This window comes from Battus philenor, unplaced genomic scaffold (assembly GCF_028537555.1).
Source record: "Battus philenor isolate CCGP_79_NKW_IND1 unplaced genomic scaffold, ilBatPhil1.0.hap1 SCAF_20, whole genome shotgun sequence".
Classification (NCBI taxonomy): domain Eukaryota; kingdom Metazoa; phylum Arthropoda; class Insecta; order Lepidoptera; family Papilionidae; genus Battus; species Battus philenor.
This window is the reverse complement of record NW_027181683.1, coordinates 3079784-3098868: the sequence shown is the minus strand read 5'-3', so window position 1 is coordinate 3098868 and position 19085 is coordinate 3079784. Positions and strand designations below refer to the sequence as shown.

At 36.6% G+C, this 19085-nt stretch overlaps 1 protein-coding gene across 1 annotated transcript in view; it reads right to left on the bottom strand.

The window, feature by feature from the left end:
• Window positions 1–19085, bottom strand: part of Asator (tau-tubulin kinase asator) — a 68103-nt gene that overhangs the window by 10915 nt on the left and 38103 nt on the right. Inside the window, exons 4-22 of the mRNA XM_068765794.1 lie at window positions 17398–17459; window positions 16452–16590; window positions 15149–15299; window positions 14577–14718; window positions 13758–13830; window positions 12853–12982; window positions 11924–12063; window positions 11182–11379; window positions 10838–10924; window positions 10205–10351; window positions 9514–9597; window positions 8318–8429; window positions 7220–7312; window positions 6211–6279; window positions 5187–5275; window positions 4304–4417; window positions 2862–3047; window positions 1672–1825; window positions 694–857 (exon numbers count right to left, since the gene is read on the bottom strand). Of these exons, the coding sequence (XP_068621895.1) occupies window positions 694–857; window positions 1672–1825; window positions 2862–3047; window positions 4304–4417; window positions 5187–5275; window positions 6211–6279; window positions 7220–7312; window positions 8318–8429; window positions 9514–9597; window positions 10205–10351; window positions 10838–10924; window positions 11182–11379; window positions 11924–12063; window positions 12853–12982; window positions 13758–13830; window positions 14577–14718; window positions 15149–15299; window positions 16452–16590; window positions 17398–17459 (2334 nt within the window). The remainder of the gene's footprint in view (window positions 1–693; window positions 858–1671; window positions 1826–2861; window positions 3048–4303; window positions 4418–5186; window positions 5276–6210; window positions 6280–7219; window positions 7313–8317; window positions 8430–9513; window positions 9598–10204; window positions 10352–10837; window positions 10925–11181; window positions 11380–11923; window positions 12064–12852; window positions 12983–13757; window positions 13831–14576; window positions 14719–15148; window positions 15300–16451; window positions 16591–17397; window positions 17460–19085) is intronic.

The following is a 19085-nucleotide window of genomic DNA, read 5'->3' as shown; positions in this document are numbered from 1 at the left end:
CCTTCGACTTTAACAAAGTCGACTGTTTGTCTTGTCGGTGGTCGTTCTTTGTTGTTCCTGCAGGTTCGTGGTCACCACTCAACACTGCCACTGTTATTTCAACTAGCTAGTCTGCTGACTTAAGTCGGTTACTTTAATTCGTAGTCGATTCCAATTCGGACGCCATCAGTGAGATAGTTTCCGTTTATTAATGTTTTCTCTATATACATGTTATATACACAACACTCGATTTCCTTCGTAATTGAAGAAGCAACAAATACGTGCGCGGGTGGTAACTCCGACTTGCTTTAATCATTGTACACCGAACTTTGTTTTACACGATTTTTTTGTTCTACCATAAATCCTACAAAAGTTTTTTTCTTTATGTATCTTTGACAGTGCTTACAGAAGCTTGTCTATAGAACAACAAAATACAACTGGAGGCATTCGAAATTCTTCGAAGCAATATATATACTGATGTTACTTTTAGTTCAGACTGTAATAAATGTACACGTTTGTTATTAAGGAGCGATAAATAGTTACAAAATTGATTTATACTCCTAATTTCACATTATATTTTTAATATGTTTTGTACTTATGAATTGTATTTTAGATGTATGTCTGAATTTTTTTTTTTGTAATAAAAATGAATTGTGTACATTATACATGTAATTTTTTTACAAGATTATTTTTCAAAGGCTTTTTTATACTCACGGGTAAACTGGAAGCTCTCGGAGGTGAGGGTTCAGGAGATGGGCCGTCACTGCGAGCTGCAACGCCACGCATTACGTCAAGTCGGTAGCGTAGGGCTCCGGCAGCACCACCGTCGAACGACGCTTGTTGAAGCAATGGGGGGCGAAGCGATCTCACTCGAGAACCTTTAATATCAAACAACATTATTTTATCTATTAAAACCTATTTTATGAAAAACTAGATTAATTCTATCACATGATGTTAAATTTCCAGATCCTTCGCAGTGTCATTTGAAAATTAAAAAGGTTTAATAAAAGCCTGAAATTCTCATTTTAGGCATGTCTTTTCTATTTTTCTATTCGCCCTGGATATTACCAAAGAATTCAGGAAAGGACTCCCGAAACTACTGTACCAAGAAGACATTAGACAAGTATTCCAGAATCGTAAACTTTTGCAAGCCATTAGCCATTAATATTATCATTACCAATCATTATTATTACCGCGAGATCTTCTCCTGAATTAGAATAAACATGGAGGTGAACTTTCATTGCCCGAACAGCTTGGTTTTCGAGACAAACACTCCTGCACCCATCAAGTACACTGTGTCACGAATGACATCCTAGGTAAAGGGTCCATCACTGGAGCTCTTTCTTTAGGTGCTTAAGCATTTGTTCGAAAAGTCTAGCATAACTAACTCACTGGCAGGCAATACCGTCTTGTATGTATATTACCAGGCTTTCTCAGCGATCGGACATTTTATGCCTCGTCGAGAGAGTTGTTTCCCAGCACGCCAAGCCAAGGTAGACGTGCACCGTGTTGACACTAGGGCAGGTTCTATACACGCTCTGTACTCTGCCCCCGTAAGCCGACGACAACACCTGTATATTTATATATACTTCTGGCATCGCTACCCACACAATTACCAAATAACAGCCTCCAGACCGCAGCCAACGTCCTATGACAAAGGTTCTATTGTAATTTTAAAGAAAAGTTTTTCACCGATAGCTGGCAGAGTCCAACTGCGGGGCAGCGACGGTTGCAAGCGCGGGTAGGCGTCGATGCCGGCACTATGAAGGCAGCAGCGAATCTTCGCGCCGTCATTCTTCGGCTTCTCATTCTTTTCTGTTTTTTCAACTTTCTCCACTTCTTCTACCTGTATTCAATTACTATTGTATTTATTCAAAATAAGATCATCATGTTAATTTCAGCCGTAAAACTTTCACTATAGGTCATCGGTCTTTCCTATACAACCTCTTGAAACTTAATAAGGTAGTCTGTTTGCCTAGTGGGTAGAAGTTCAACCGGTCTGACTAATAGCAAGCAACGCATACTGTGTTCGGAAGGCAGAAAACGCACAACTTGTCTTATCGGTTAAGATAAGGGAAAGGGTGCGTTCACAGGAGCGTAAAATGTGAGTTCACGTTTTTAGTTTAAACAACATGGAAACGTTCTCTTGGTCTAATATTGATTGGACCAGCTCACCTGTTTATACAGAGTCTGTACAAGTTAGTTTACTTGTTGCAGAAGCTGTATATCCAAAAATAAAAGTCACGGACAATTAGCATGTATTCAAAATATGGAAATTTTCTTATTAACGAAACAAAATAATTGTCAGTAAACGACATAATCAGCATCGTTTAAAAAAGTATACACATGTAAACGCATCTTTAAATTTGTTTACAATTGACGCTCACTATAATCGTCTGTCCCTTTCACTTGCCTACAAAAGTACGCTTAATAGACGCTGAATTAACTTCGTTCGGCGAATACAAAAAATTAATATTTTTGCTCCTGTTTGTGCATTCTATGGTCCTAGTAACTATTAAATAATATTAAAAACGTCGTAAAATTTTACATCTTGTAAGAAATTTAAGAAGTATTTTAAATAAAACTCGTGAACGAACTATTTTAGTGGAAAAGATATATAAGTGGTCGTAAGTGTGGTCTTAGGAATGAATTAAAGTAATTCTTCTTACTACTGTATCGTAAAAATGACTACAAAAAACCCGTCTGAGTTTGATTTGGGTTCTTCTTTCAGAGCTTTAAGATTTAGGGTAGCAATGTAGGGTAACTCAATCTAATTCTATTTCCAATCAAATTGGACTTTTATGCCATTCTTGCCATAACATACACAAATGCTCACTGTAATGTCGCTGTGAATAAGAATTAATGTATATGTATTTTTCTACCTGAGTAACGGGTTGCGTCTGCTTGGGAGGAGACTGTGGCGGCGCCGGTTGCTGCGTGGGCTGCGAGGGTTGGGAGGCCTGCGTGTGTTGCGTGTGCTGAGTATGAGTGACAGGCAGTTGCGTACGCGCTGCGTTCGAGCAGGAAGACACCGCGCTCGTGGCACGAGCACCTCTATGCTCTGGAGACTGTTAACCAATTACATTATTAATATTATATATTCCTTCATAGGCGTAAGACATCGTGGCAATCTTCAGAATTATCGCTTTTTCAATTGACTACTGGACATGGGTTATTTATAATTCCTTTTACATTTCATGGTCTTCTGTCCAATTAACCTACTTCTGGCTGTTTCAATCTCGTGTCAACTGGAGTTTCTAGCTGGCACTTTACAGTTAATCAGCATTCCAAGCCGGCGATAATTTACTTTTTCATGTTAAAATAATTGACGATTCAAAAGTGTCTATAAATGTCTACTTGAATAAAGGTATTTTGAATTTGTTCCATCTGGTAGACGTCTGGTGGAAGGTTATTTCCTTATCTGCCGTATTCTATTGTACAATAACACTAACTAACACTTCTATTTGCAGATTTTTTTTAATTAAAAAAGCGACTATTGTATCATCGCTGCTAAGTTACAATTGCAGAAAATATCATCATTTTAAACAGAACATCCACTGCTGGACAACATACTGCTGAATAAAAATCATCGTGTCAGCAGATAGAAGTCGACTACAAGGCATAGGTCATCCCACAAAAACAGCGAAGTTGACGGGTGAATATGTATACTCTATTATATATTATTAAAAATAAGGTGAGTTATTTTGGTTGAACATCTGTTCAGACCATAGAAAATCATTGCAAGATATGGGCTTCTCAAAAAATATCTATGGGGTGATAAACCATAATAGCTACGATTGGCAGTGTGGTATTATAGTACACAGAGGACGCTGCTATCCATCCACAGGGAATTTATTTGTAAGCAATGGCAATCTTATATAATTAATATACGGTGTGAATTATGTAAGATTGTATTTCAGAAATCAAACTCGCGACCTACAATTGCAAGTATTAATCCTCTAGCGCTGGTCTCGGTCACTCTCACTGCTTTAATCATAATTGTTTGACAACCACACCTAACTAATAGACAGAAGACTCTAATTTCACTTAGTTTTAGTGACTCCGTCTGCTCTGAGGGTCTGTGGCAAGAAAAGTTCCAAAATAAGTTTGTCTCTTGAAAGCATATGTAGCTTTAGTCGTAATTATTTTAGCTTATACTTACTTAAACAATATATTGAATTTAAATTAATTATAGATGAGATTTTACACTGTCGTTAAAATGATATTATAGGAGAAAAAGAATAAACATTAAGATGTTCCTGAAGAAGAGAAAATGTTAGATATAAAGAGTCAAGGGCCCGACCAATGGGCTCTCAAGACGTACGTGTTTAAATACCTGCAGCTGCTCCTGCTTCCATTCGTTATCGGTTGTCTCTTCCGAATCGTCGAACTGCGACTTCCATAACGACACCAGAGTGAGGGCGCCGCCCTTCGTCACCTAAGTAGATTTCAAATTTTAATAAATATAATTTTTTTAATTAGATTTTATCACAATAGATGTAACTTTCGTATGTTATGAAGTGATAACATGGATATGCTTCTATTATAATTGTTATGATCGTATTTTTGGTACTATGCTGTTACCCGGGCGCAAGAAAATATCGCCAAAAAGAAAATTTTTGTTAGAATATGTAATATTTTGGTACAGGGTTTGGTTACGATTATTTATTCTACCTATCGTCCGCACCGTTGCTTCAGTCCGCCACCTCCCCATTTTAAGAAGCACACAATATATTATTTTAATATACCCTTCCCCCATTTTGTTTTCGGGACAGGTATATACACTCTACTATTTTCATCTTCACTCTCTCATTCTTTACAATTTTTCTCTTTCTTCCCTCTTTCATCCTCCATATTTTCTATCATTCAGCATATATTCAACATACAGCATTCACTCAAATTACATTTACGCATCGCCTCCCATCCCTTGCCACTTCCTATTACATGGTTTTGTTTTGCCTAATTACGTCACCCACCCCCCTGCAACAAAACCGCGAGAAAGTGTGGCGGCTCTCCTCCTTTTTCAAAAGGGAAGCGATGTTGCCGCAAGCAATGCTTCTATCCGTTTCCACTCTATGCCCTCGGTTTCACTATAATACACTAATTGAAATAATACGTTATTGTATTGTATGTACATTGCCGTTTAGCCAAAAGCTAGTCCAGTTACAGCTAATAAGGGTCTTAATGTAACGAGCAATGTATGTCACCTGCTGCAAGGCGGAGACGTTTTCGTCGTCCATCACAGCAAACTGAGTGTAACTTTGATCGGCCCTGGCACGAGCCGTCCTGCGACCACCTGTAGAAAAAAATATTTTAATACTTGCCAAAAATTACTATCTTCCAATCAATATATTGTTCACACAAACAAATGCATCAAAGTTCTTTACATTTAATTCTACTATTTTAATGCGTCTGCTTCCGTTGTATATTCATAAATATATAAAATAAATAAACAATATAGTCTGATTTTTATTTTTTATGTCTCGACAAAAAGTAGAAATTAAATATGATTTTCAATTGCATATGTTCTTGACGAGAGATAGTCTACGTTAAAAAAATAATTTATATACTTCGTGTGAAATGTGTCATATTAAGTTTTATATTGAAATGCGACAGGTTAATAACTTCTGACAATACAAAATTTGTCTAGATAGACAGTTTTTAAATAATAACTAAAAATGTAACTAAAGCCGGAACAAAGGCCGAATTCCATGAATGAGATTATCAGGGCTGACGGCGAGACATTAACAAGTTTCAGACGTTACATTAAGTGTGAAGATAAAATTCATTTATTCAACATTGGAATTTTTTATAGAACTTATCATTTTTTATACTCTTTTTTAACTCTTCTCTGCTTCGTAAGGTGTTATAATTGTGAAGAAGAAGCAGGAAGAAACTCCATAACAACACATCTTTTAATAAAGTTTAACAATATAGACTTATGCATATTACTTTATCAAATATGGGCTAAACGAAATTAAAATAAGCGACACCACTGGCAAGTATTCTTGTCATCTTTATATTTGTTTTTAGAATAATAAGTTTTTTCTATCAATTTACTTAATTTATATTACTATACGTAATTATAAAATTGTTTTTCAGTAAATACGGTTAGTTGTTATATTTTTAGTACAAGTACCATTTCAATTCGAATCCTATCCTGGCACGTAACAAAAATAATATTTTCAGTTTTCAGTTTCATGACTATATTAGATTGTATGATATACCAACCTCTCTTGAAGTGAGTATCGGAGTGTACGCTGTCCACGTCGGCTATGATTCGAGGACTGACTGCTTCACCTTGTATAAAACATTCAATGAATAATTAATGTGATTATTTTCTACATTATATTTACTGACAACTTTTGAAAATTCCTTATTTGTTTGTTATATATTTGTTATGTGTTGTGCTATTAAGTAAAAGATAATGATATAAATAAAATATATATCTAGTAACCTAATTGAACTTCCGAAAAGGAACTCGATTTTATTATATTATCTTTTAACCTATGTGGTTCCTCAATCGGATTTTGTATGACAACTTTCACAAATGTCCTACTCAAGTTGAAGACCGAATCCAGTTTGTAATCTTTTATTATCCTTGCTTGCTTTGCTTTAATTAAGGGCTCCTGAAATACATACATTGTTTCATGTGCAAAAATATGTAAGCTATTGTTGATGTCTTTACTTACAGAAAATTGTAGTTTAGAACACTGATATACCAATTTATATAGCAATGAGAAATATAATTTTTAAATTTCACGTTTTATTTATTATTATGTATTATATTACTTAATTAATTACTTAACTCGAAAGTGGTATTATTGTCTTTTTTATCAATATATAATAAATTCACCCCATAAATATTGGTGACTGGTGTCTTTATTAAGTTGCGAGTATATACTGAATGTTGAGTTTGATGTTTTCCAAACGCAATAAAGAATTTATTTATTTATTGCGTCGCCAATGACCCATCGTCATCATCAACGATACATTTAGTGACTTTCGGTGACCTTGACTAAGTCGTCAGTCCTCCCAGGTCTACCCATGCCGGAACTGCCAGTACGAGGTCTACTTAGGAACCTTTCAACTCGATCAGCCATCGGCAAGAGTGGTGTGCCCCGCTTACTGCTATTTCAGACAAGTAACATTTCAAGCTACGCCTTTAACCGTGGTTACTTACGACTTACTTTCAAAAATTTAAGATTCAAAAATTCAACAAAAAATATATTAGGTATACCTTGTAGGGATGGCGAAGGCGCATGCGCGAGTTCTTGGACGCAGGTGGGGGGCGCGGTCACAACACGAAGTCGCGCCAACGTCGGACCGCCAGCTGGAAATTGGCGACATCATTAAAAATCACTACCTTGATATTGACCCGCACACCTTGAATATTGGGTTCTATACAGTAATTGAAGACTAAAAAACTACATCCTTTATGTATACATGTAAACATGGTGATTGGTTGCAGGTGCAATAGAAGTAATGGGGTAAATGTATGTAGTAATAGAGATATCATTGTGAACAAAACGCCTATTTTCAATCATCGTAATAAAGTAAACATATTTCACATTACAAGTTACATTATTTTATTTTTTCTAATGGAATGCGACAGGTCAATTTAAATGTAACTTAGTATGAACCATTAATAAAGTAACAAAAGAAAATTTTGCTGATTTACGGATATTAATTTAATATTCATTTTAAATATCGGATTTTGATTGTGACTTAAATTATCAGTAGCAATAATATTTTTGATTCATATTTGTGTTACTATTACCGGATATTATAGTACCAATTGCGGATTGCGGTTGAAAAATTCATGTCCAATAATAGCATTAGCAGATTTCGTGGGCCCCGTCAAGGGCAGGTCGAAAAGCGTCTCGCTAGCCTCTGTGGACGAGAGTCGACGGGACTCGTGGACACTTTCGTGCGATCCATGATAATTACAACAAACGTCTACTAAGACGAAAGCATCATAATGGGCGTTGTCAACATCTAAGCTACAGAGACAGCCCAGAGACCCTTTTCTCTGGGGAGCCTCGATTCAGGCTGCTACATATTAGTTTCTCAGCATTAAAAGACGGTAAAGCTCTTAGATCATTTAGAGAGCGATCCATGTAATGACTAGGCACAAGGTCTTCCTCGTGGGGACCTAGGCTTGAGGTGTCATTCTTCGATAATACTGTCTGTACCTCGACTTGATCGCTTGCTACCTGGATAACATTACTACAAATTCAGAAAGCATTAGCGCCGGGCGAAGAAGTGTGAGGAAGAAAGTCCAGCAACGTTTCTGTTTGGAATATTCGATGTACCAATAACAGCAGCATATACACACCTAGTGGCGGCGGCCTAGGTCTGCATGGTGGTACGCTCTGTCTCTCCGGTCTTGTGGCCGCACTACTGCCACCGCCGCCCGTAGCCCCCGCTGCACTAGTCGCAGCGCTCTCCTGCAAAACATGCATTTATTATTATTACTAGGTGAAGGATACTTCTTCCTATTACAATGACATCCTCTTTGAATTTAAGCAGGATCCTGCTCAGCACCACCTTTATAGTATAAACGTAAAATCTGGTGTCTTGACAAAAACAAACACAGTAATATCAATCCATTTAAGCTGACAATGATCTCGAACTCTTAGGCCAAACTACAAATAATTTTATAAAAAGTTCAAATAAATATTTCTATTAAAGTGGTACCTAAACCGCTTACGGCACCAAAGGTATGCTTAGCAGCGAGATGGGAGGAGTATCGACCAACCCGTTTTGTCAATGCATCAACTTTCATGGCGGCGGCGATTATGCTCTTTTACCCTCGGCCCCCACCTTGTCGTGTTTTGCTCAGGAGCGGTACAGCGATTTCGGTAGCACTATATCTATATTTAGATGATATCAATGTCTAATAGTCTTAAATTTGTATAACAACTTTAATTTTTTTTGTATGTAGGTAATTCAGAACACAATTACAAACACCAGTGACATATATTTTTAAAACATCTTTTGTAATTCTAGTTAATTGTATTTCATAATGATATGTTGGATATTTTGAAGTACATTAATGCATATTTTAGTTACTGTAATCTTTGTATGCCGATGACCCGTGGTAGCCCAGCGGTATAGGACTGAGACTTGCGATCGTAGGTCGCAGGTTCGATGCCAAGAATATCTTATATATATCTTAAATAATTCACACTTTGTGCATTGACTATATAGGATTTCCACTGCTCACAAACAAGTTCCCAGAGTATCAGTAGCAAATTCCCTTCATAGATATCTTTAGGAGAGCCCTATGCCTTGAAGTGGGTGTATATGGGCTGAAACTACGATAAATCTCGACGTACTTAAAACTATATCTTTATAATATCCACAAATAAACTTTGTATCTTTTGTATATGTAATAACTTTTCAATGGCTTTTTACATCTATGTTACATTATAGAATTTAATTGATATGAAATAAAAACGAAAATTAAGAAATATTGCAATTATTTTAATGATATCGATACAACCTTATTAAAATTTTAATAATGTTTACCTTATTAACGTGCCGGTCGGGAGAGGGGGCGGGTGTGGTCCGGACCTCTGCTTCTTTTTCAGGCGTCGCTTTATCCGTGGCTGACTGTACAGATAAAAGATTACAATATTTTATAAAAAGGTCTAAAAGCATTATTCTTGATATGTAGTTATCCGAATTACGTAAACGCTTTTTCTTATCATTTTCTGATCCCGTTATTTACTATTGAAGCCATTGATTTTTGGAAAGGGTTTACCATACATTAACTGACAGGAAATGAGCTATTATATACATTCAGTCATATATATAATTTGGTATAACAAAATATCTTGCTGAAATACCTATGAAGTATAGTTAATAGTCTTAACATATATAACTAATCTAGCTGTATTTTAAATGGTAACCCATTAATCTCACTAGTGGTCAACTTGGTGGTCGTAGTGAGATCAGTCCACGTCATCAGCTCGGGTGGATAGACCGGAAAAGTTTTAGAATCAATGTGGCACTCATGTCAACTGTTTACCACCTAAATATGCATCTCAATACATATTTAATAAAATATCGTTAATTACAGTACTATGGGAATGAATGAATGGGAAATAGGTGTAAAAACCCTCCCAAAATTCAATCTATCTCTAATCAATCTATCTAAAGCACTAAAAGTTGGCAATGCATGTTGTGTTCACTATTTTGAAGGACACTGCATACTTACATAACCATTGACGTGATGCGTATTGGCTGGATGCGCATGCGCATGTCTCGGCGAGGCGGGTTGCGCACGTTTCTCCTTGTGCAGGTGCGTGTGCGTGTCCGTCGCCACGGCTGCCGTACCCTCGGTTTCCAAGCGACGTCGTGATTGCTGATATAAAATTAACCTTATGGTTACAAGCACTAGGTATATTTTAGTGTGTTAAAGTATTGTGTTCTCTATAAGTTTACCTAAACATACATTTTGTATTCATACATTGGGATTTAAAAATATTCTTACGGACGCTGTTAAATCAAAAGCTATGCCTTTCAAATGTTAATTCAGATCATTCTTCATACACATAGGACTACTAGGTTGGTTCATATCAAACATAAAACTTTAATATAGGTATGTAGCTTCCTGTTTTCGTTATACTTTTGTTTTTGGCATAACCTCGTATATAGTCATACTGTCCATTGTCCGGCCTAATTCTCAGAAGCGACATTAAAATACATATTTATGTGTACACATACCAATATTGAAATGTATACACAAGTCATAAACAATATAGTTGTAAAATTGCTGTGTGTGTGTGTGTGTGCGTGAGCATGCGTGCGAATCTCCTTCTCTTTGTGTGTGTGTATGTCATAAGCTCACCCGGTCAGGGGCGTGGTCGGGCTCCGCTGTGGGCTCGGGTGGCGCCAGTGCAGCGCGCGCTCTCGCTCCTGCGGCGGCTGCTACCGCCTGCGATAAAAACATGTCATTTTTATAAAAAAAATATACGTAATATAAATCGTTTTGTAGCAAAAAAAGCAATTTCCAAAAGCAGAAATAACTATCGGTCTTATTATAAAACTATGGGTGAGGCTTGTATTCAGTTGTGGACGCCATATTGCTGATTTAACAAAGAGAATTATATTTAACATTGGGGCTGATAAAATGTCAGTACAAAAAAGACTGGTTTTATACCTTCAATATAAGATTGAAGATTTGAAACTAACCTCCTTCTCCCAGTCGTAAGGGTCGGAGTCCCGTATCCCACGCCGCTTGCAGCACCTCTCTAGCAGCGCCGTCAGCATTGTGTAGTCCGGGGTGTCAGCGTACTCCAGTTGTTGAACGTGCTCCAGGAACTGTCGCAGTTCCGAAGGCAGATGCTTCAACAGCAACCGATGGTCATACTTCTCCTTCATCAATCCAACCTAAAAAGGAAAAAATCGTTCACTTTCATTATCATATTATTCGATAGACGCCCACTGCAAAGTATAGCCCGTTCCAAAAATTGCCATGATAATCGGTTTCCACGACCTTAACTATGTCATCAGTCTACCTTATGGTGGCTCTCTATCCACGCCACGCCTTCCTGCTCGTGGTTGCCACTTGAAAACCTTTCCGTTCCCATTGGCGACGGTTCCACGAGCAATATCCCCGCCCACTGCCATTTCAAACGAGCAATTCTTCTAACTACAGTGATAACGATGAATCTTCTGCGGATTTCTTCTTTTTTCATTCGTTCTCGCAGTGAAGTTCCATGGTTATCTCTCTCTATTTACTCTCTGGGTGGCCTTTAGCCTTCTTATAAGGCCTATCGTAAACGACCACGTCTCAGATACGTTGATTACTTGACTATGGGCTACATTAACAGAGTTAAGTGATGTTTGATGCAGTTAAATCAAAAAGGCAGTAATTGGCAGACATATTTCTATAATAGAATATAATAAATTAACATTATATCGTGGATCTCACCTGTTCCTTGTCTTTAATCTTGCGCCAGGGCAGCTGTCCGTTTACGAACTCCACCAGCATGTAGAACAGGGACCACAAGTCGTCGTGGCGACCCATCTCCTTGTTCTTGTGCGCGTTGATCGACGCGTAACGCACCGTGCCTGCAATAAAAACATGTAACTATTGTATAATGCTATCCAGTATGAACCTAATAAAAAAAACCCGGCATTTGATATGGCACGTCGGAAACAAGAGTGAAGTTTTAGATTAGCTTCGATTTCGTAAAGGGTCGTGTACGTTATGCCGTGAGTTACAGTACAATTATAGGAGCCTATAGACGCTTTCACTTACAAATATAAATAAAAGTTGTTAATTCATTAATTTACAGTGGCATAATACGTATTAATAAGTATAATAAAAATTGTTGTAGGTATAAAAACATATAGAAAAATTTTACATGATGACTTTAACTACTCTATATACGTATATACACACACAGACACATATATATATATATATACATATATATATTTATATATATATTATAACGATATCTGAACACTCTGTGGTAAAGACAACGCTCTATAGCACAAAACCCACCCTTACTTGACGTAAGACTTACTTTTTTATGCCAAATGCCAATATGACAGATTTATTGAAATTCGTAAGCGAAGTTCGTACTTTTAAGTTGAATGATCCCATTAAAGAAGAGTTGAATTTGATTCTATTTAATTTTTTATTGGGCTCTTTTAGCATTCTTCTTGTGACGTTCACAAGAATTGCATCACCGCTGACTCTTCTCGCGAGTTGTGGCTAGTATTACATCGATGAACATTACAATCAATTAGGTGATTTGTAAATGATTATACTTCTGTATTGCCCTATAAAGAGCTGTAAATAGTCAGAACCGTGAATAAAGTTTGGTTGAATTGTGACCGCATGTGCTTCACCTCGGAAACCGGCAGCAGCGCGTGGCGGCCGCACCTGACCATTGCTGGTGGTGTACTGGCGTGCCAGACCAAAGTCCAGCATGTACACGCGGCGGCAGTTTGACGGGTGACGCCCGATGCTGAAGTTACTCTGATGACAAGCAGACCACATTCATAAACTCGTAATAATCTATGTATTAATTCTTCTATTTTTTTGGATTCGTGAGGAATTCTTAGGAGATTTAGCCCTCCACTTATTACCATAAAGACGTGAGACGCTTGCGCTTCACCTGGACATACTTGCGTCAGATCACCGAATCCAAGGCCATGGTATGGTATTGGAGAAGGTCGTGTTATCATTTGACGACTTTCAGCTAGGAGGAAGGTCAGATATTCTTTCTATCTCTCTTTCCACAGTGTCCTACTCTATCACAGTAGGTTATATCAGCGCTCCATGACCTCGCGTTCTAGACCATAACCATAACGAAATATGACAACGAGAGGTCTTTGTCTCTACAATATAGACGAGTTCTCAGCGTACCACAATGGTGGAACATGATTGAAGTCTCCTTTCCACGGTACATACCAAAACATCTATGCCTTAGAATTGACAATCTAAATACTATAATAACCATTTGGTTTAATTTTCAAACCTCATATAAAACAATACGCAAGTTTAATTAAAAACATAGGCGCTTTAAAGTCAATTTAGACATGCGTTACATTAGCATATATAAATTTGACGCGCGTTTCTAGGGACATTAAAATAGATTATTTAAATAATATGACGGTACTGTTAATTAGTAATATAAAATTAATATTAATATGCAACTTTATATCTCCAAAAAAAAGTAAAAAATAATGATAATACAAGTTCTAGAGTAAATTTAATGTAAGAACATAGCGAAGTGGTAAGAAATACTCACAGGTTTAATATCTCTATGTAAAAATCCGACCGAATGTATTGAATCTATTGCTTTTAATATTTGCAGTCCCAATCTGAAACAAAAAATACAACGATAAACAAGTGTAATTTATTCGAAGCTAAATGTTTTTTGTTTAGCCGATCATGTTGTAGTGGAATATTATCGATAAATGGAGACTTTGATTTGAGCTATGGAATGAAAATCACGGCTATGGTGTCAAGGAGCTGAAAGCCTCAGCTATGAAGAGAAAGATATAGGTGTTGATTCTACCTAGAGAGGTGTAAAATGGCACAAAATAAATATAAATTAAGGTAAAGAAATGTCATACAACCCGAATCTGTGATATTTTAGGAACGAGGCGATGAATGAATAGAAAATTGTAGAATGGAAAAAGACGAAAGATAGATCATACGAAGAATAATAGAAGAGTATAGAAATAAAAGGAAAAGTGAAAAAAAATCAGTAAAGAATATTAAACCTGTCCTACAACAAGATAGGGAGTAAGGAAGGTCCACGATAACGGGGGCCATTTAAAAAAAGCCTAAGTGGCGCGTGCAGCTATGAAGTCATTGAGTCGTAGATATAGAGTCATAGAGTTGCATCTCCGGACACAAAACCTGCTGTTATGGAATCAAAGAACTATAGGTATGGAATCAAATAAGTATATCTGCAATTTAGTTAAAAAGCCGCAGGTATAGTGTCGGTCAAAAACTGCAGCTATGGAATATAAATATACATATATGAGTCAAAGAGCTAAGGTAGAGATACAGGAGTAGCTAAGGAGTCCAAAGGTATTCTACTATTTCGTATAATTGGTACCTCAGAGTAGTGGAGAGTGAGAAGGCGCCCCTCGGCTGCGCGCGTCGCAGCTCGGCGAGGTTCCTGCCCTGCAGCTGCATCACCACGTAGTTGAAGCGCGCGTTCCTACCGCAACCGATGAATCGGCACACGTGTTCCTTGCCTGCATCGTATACTGATAACTATGTAATCTACACACCATTACATATCCGATAATAAAACCATTTAATGATTAGCTTTAGACATTATGTAGCAAAAGTATTAAAAATTTAGTTCTGCAGGGTTACACGTTTGGACTCTTTTTTTTTTTTTGCAATTTTTTTCTAATAATAAGCTTAAATTTGATAACAAGACAAGTTAATATCAATCAATACTTCGTACATAGGTTAAAAGATCATCAAATAACATTACAAATATATTTGAAAAAAAAAATCTAAAAAACTACTTCAAACAGTCAACCTGCAATAAATCTTTTCTGATTCGATACTGTATTTAGAGAGAGATCACATTAATATGTTTATGAAGGAAATAAATAAAAAAGGAAATAATACATAACATGCAACATGATTTTAAGTAATAATTTTCGTAATTACCTTGAAGCTTTTTCAACACAGCCACTTCCATCTTCAGTACTTGTTTAGGTTGTCTTGCAGACTCCACTTTCAACGCCACCTGCTCCTGAGTGACTAGATCTAAACCCTCATAGATCTCTCCGAATCCGCCACCTCCTATTTTCTTTACGACCTGAAATCATTTATTATATCGTGTTATTTCTAGTTACACAAAAAATGTAATTAGATGTCGCGTATGTGATCGCGTAAACATTAAAAAGTTATTTTTTATGGTGTATTAGCATTTATAAATTTTGTTGGTTGGTATATATAACGTTGCAACGAATAGGACGGCACAAAGAAGAAAGTAGTTGCTTGAACCGTCTTTACACTGATACGCTAATAGTAAAATAATCTCCGAAACTATATTGTAATCGAAGTTTGTAGTAACAAGCAAAATAATATTAAATAATTTCGGATAATTCGTAAGATACCACAATCGAACCTATTTCTCAGACGTATATTATATAAGAAGTCTCTTTGCAGACTGTTAGTGCAAGCCGTATTTCAACACACACAGTTAAAGCCGACGGATGGGTGTCACTTCGTGGAATATCAAGCCAACCATTTTATTTTTTTTATGACTCCGTTTTTGGGAACCTCTTGTGCTCTCCCTCCTCTTGTAAGCAGAGCCTTTATTAATTGTAATTTTTTTTTTATTTCCACGCTCCTCTTGTTCCTTTTATACATCTTTCATTCATCCCGCTATTGTCCTTCTCATTCTTTTTCATTCCTTTCGATACCTTATTACTTCTCTTTCTTCGTCTTCCCTGCGATCATCTATTGTATCCCGTAGGCCTTTATTACTTCGCTATAAAAAAGAGTTAAAATTGATTTTGAAAATTTTAAATTAAATTAATAAACACGCTCCGCTATTGACGTTTAAACCATACACCAACTTAACCAGTGTACCGCGCCTTAATAAAGTGTGAAGAAGCTATCATTGACAGCGGGCTGACGGATGGAGCGACCTTTCCACCCCGATGATATAAAGAGCATGCAGGTACAGTGGTTTCATTTTATATACACAGTTTAATCTACAGTGTTTTTTTTATCATAAAATATGTATCTTTTTTATTTGACGTTTACTTCAACGTACTTTATGTATACAAATGTAGTGAGTATAATTAGTGAATGCCTTGTCTACTTGTAACCATTATGTTATTACGTGTCTTTTAAATTCTTTTTATATTACATGTCATTGTATATCGTTGAATATAGACTAAATAGATAAATAAAAACAAATATTAAAGGTCCAATTGTAAGCTCCCATAAGAGGACACACCTTCCAGCGCTCCTTGACCACGTGGCCCGGCTGCAGCAGGTCCTCGGAGGCCATGGTGATGTGGTGCGCGCGCCGCGAAGTATCGCAGCGTGACGCCTCGCGCGACCGGTTGCCGCCGAAGTTCGGGAGAGTGCGAGACCTGGATCATTTCAATATTAAGGTTCCCTCGGCTTCTACATCTACAGACTATTTAAAATCTTAACCAATAGCAACGGATCGTGCTATGGCTTTAAAACAACACACATAAATGTATATATGTGTATTCACCACCTTAGTCTCCTGTCGGGAGCTCATGCCCAACAATTAATTTCATCATCCGCCTGAGCGACATGCGATGATAAAATAAATATAGAAGCGACACACTAACAAATTTATACTTGTTATAAAATGTTGGGCGACGCTATATGCAGACAGCTTCCCATAGGTCCTATTTGATATATATAGAGGGAGGCCTATGTATAAATGTACAACAAGCATATTTTATGACTGAAATCACGATGACAAGTGTAGATTTAGCAGAAACAAAATTATTAAAATTAGCACTAAATGAAAGAACACTCATCTTCGATTTTTAAATGTAAAAATTTTAAATTCTGCGCATTACGCCATCAATTATCAAATAAATATTCATATATTTATATTGACAGATGCATGCAGACTTGGATATTCGTGAATTTAGTAGTCAATCGTTGACATTAATATTGTTATTTCGTACACGGATGAAGAATATGCGAAACACAAAAACTAAGATAGGTGTGGATATTATGGATGGATAAAACATACATTTGAAAACAATAAATATTTTTATCAGAGTTCGCTTGAGATAGAAGGCAACGCTTTTGACACAACATTTAAACGTGAGCTTTCGTAAATGTACACGGTGAAGGACGTGTTAAATCAAGTTAATAATTTAAGATACTCTTACTTGTAATAAGAAATGAGTTACCTCAACAAAGGGTTGGGCTGTACTCTCGGAGCGTTAGCGGCTTCCTCACGCCGCTCCTCCCTCTGTAACAAAAACGAAATTATTTATCTGTACGTGAATTGGAATTTCTGAAAGATTTATAAAGAAAGAAAAAGAAAATATGTATATGTACTAAGGCGTACGTATAAATATTTACTTGTCTGTAAACACTTTTGTAAAAAAATAAACAAAATTTTACATTTGAATTAGGAATCTTTCTTTTTTATATGATTGTTTAGTGTTTTCTTACGCGCCAAAATACTGTTAAATATTTTGTGATATTAAAATGGAGTGAGGTGATAAAGAGAACCGAATCACGTTAAATAAACTCGGTGTGGTGACAAGTGACAAATAAACTTTTTAAAATCCTGCATATGCTTGATATTAGTAAAATGTTTGCATACCGGGCTATTGATAGGTATAATGAAACCTCCTTTGTTTATGATAGATCTGGCCGTCCGTGTAGTGTTCATATAAAAAAGGCGATCAAAGCACTAACAGAAAGAAATCTAAGAAATCCTGTCCGAAAGCAAGAGATGATAGTGCACCTAGAACCATGTACCATGCATTTTAAAAGATGGCTTTAGACTTGCAGTCTATAATAAACGCACTGGTTATTTCTTATTCGATAATTTTTAAAAGAATAGGGTGGTAAAATAAAAAAAGAACTATTTAAGTGGTACGCAAAGGGAGATCCAGAAAAATTCTATTTACGGATTAGAAATTTTTTACAATTGTGCAATGTTTTAACAAACGAAATGACTGAATATGTGCTTAAAGACAGAGAACAAAGTGGGCACTATCCGACTTTAGTGATGCTTTGGTGGTAAGCTAGCTAAGGAGTGACCGAGACATATTTTTGTCAAAAGATAACAAAACATCGGCACGAGTATATTAAATAGTTAAGCCCCTCTTAACAACACAATAATCAAGAATCAATATTAGTCCTTTCAGCAAGATTCAGCGCCAAGTCATAAAACTCGGTCCCTCAATTTGAGCTGAAGACTGGTCTCGCCTATTCCTGATTTCAATCCACTAGTTTATTTATGGTCAGTTTTATAGACTACTGTTTGCTCTAAACTCTAACATAATTTGATAGGGTTTTCAAACATGGTTGCACAGACTTATTAAGACTAGGGACCAGTTGGGCAAATCATGAACTGATGGCGGGCGGGCCGCTAGAAGTATAGGTAATTAAAGACAATAAAAAATTGATAATAATTAAAATTCAATATTTTTCGAATGTACGATAGTATTATTTTAGCTGTCGGCGGGCCACCAGTATTCGACCGGCACTAAAACAATACATACGATTGGCAGTGAATAATTTTTGCATAGAAAGAGTGCGTGCTGCTATTGAGCTATTGAGTTAAATAAAAGAAATACTTTCAAACATTCAAAGGGCGGCATTGCAGCCAATGGGGACCACTTCGAATAAGCTTTTTATATTTTTTATTTGTTTTATATTGGAAGGCGAGTTAGTGATAGCAGTGTGGTATTATGGTATACAGAGGACGCTGCTACCCGCTATCGGGAAATTTGTTAATGAGCAGAGCAATCATTCTTAATGCACAAAGTTTTAACTATAAGACCGTGGGACTCGTACCCAAAGTCTTAGTTCTCTACCGTTATGCAACCACTGCTTAATCAAAAAATATATGCAAAAGCAC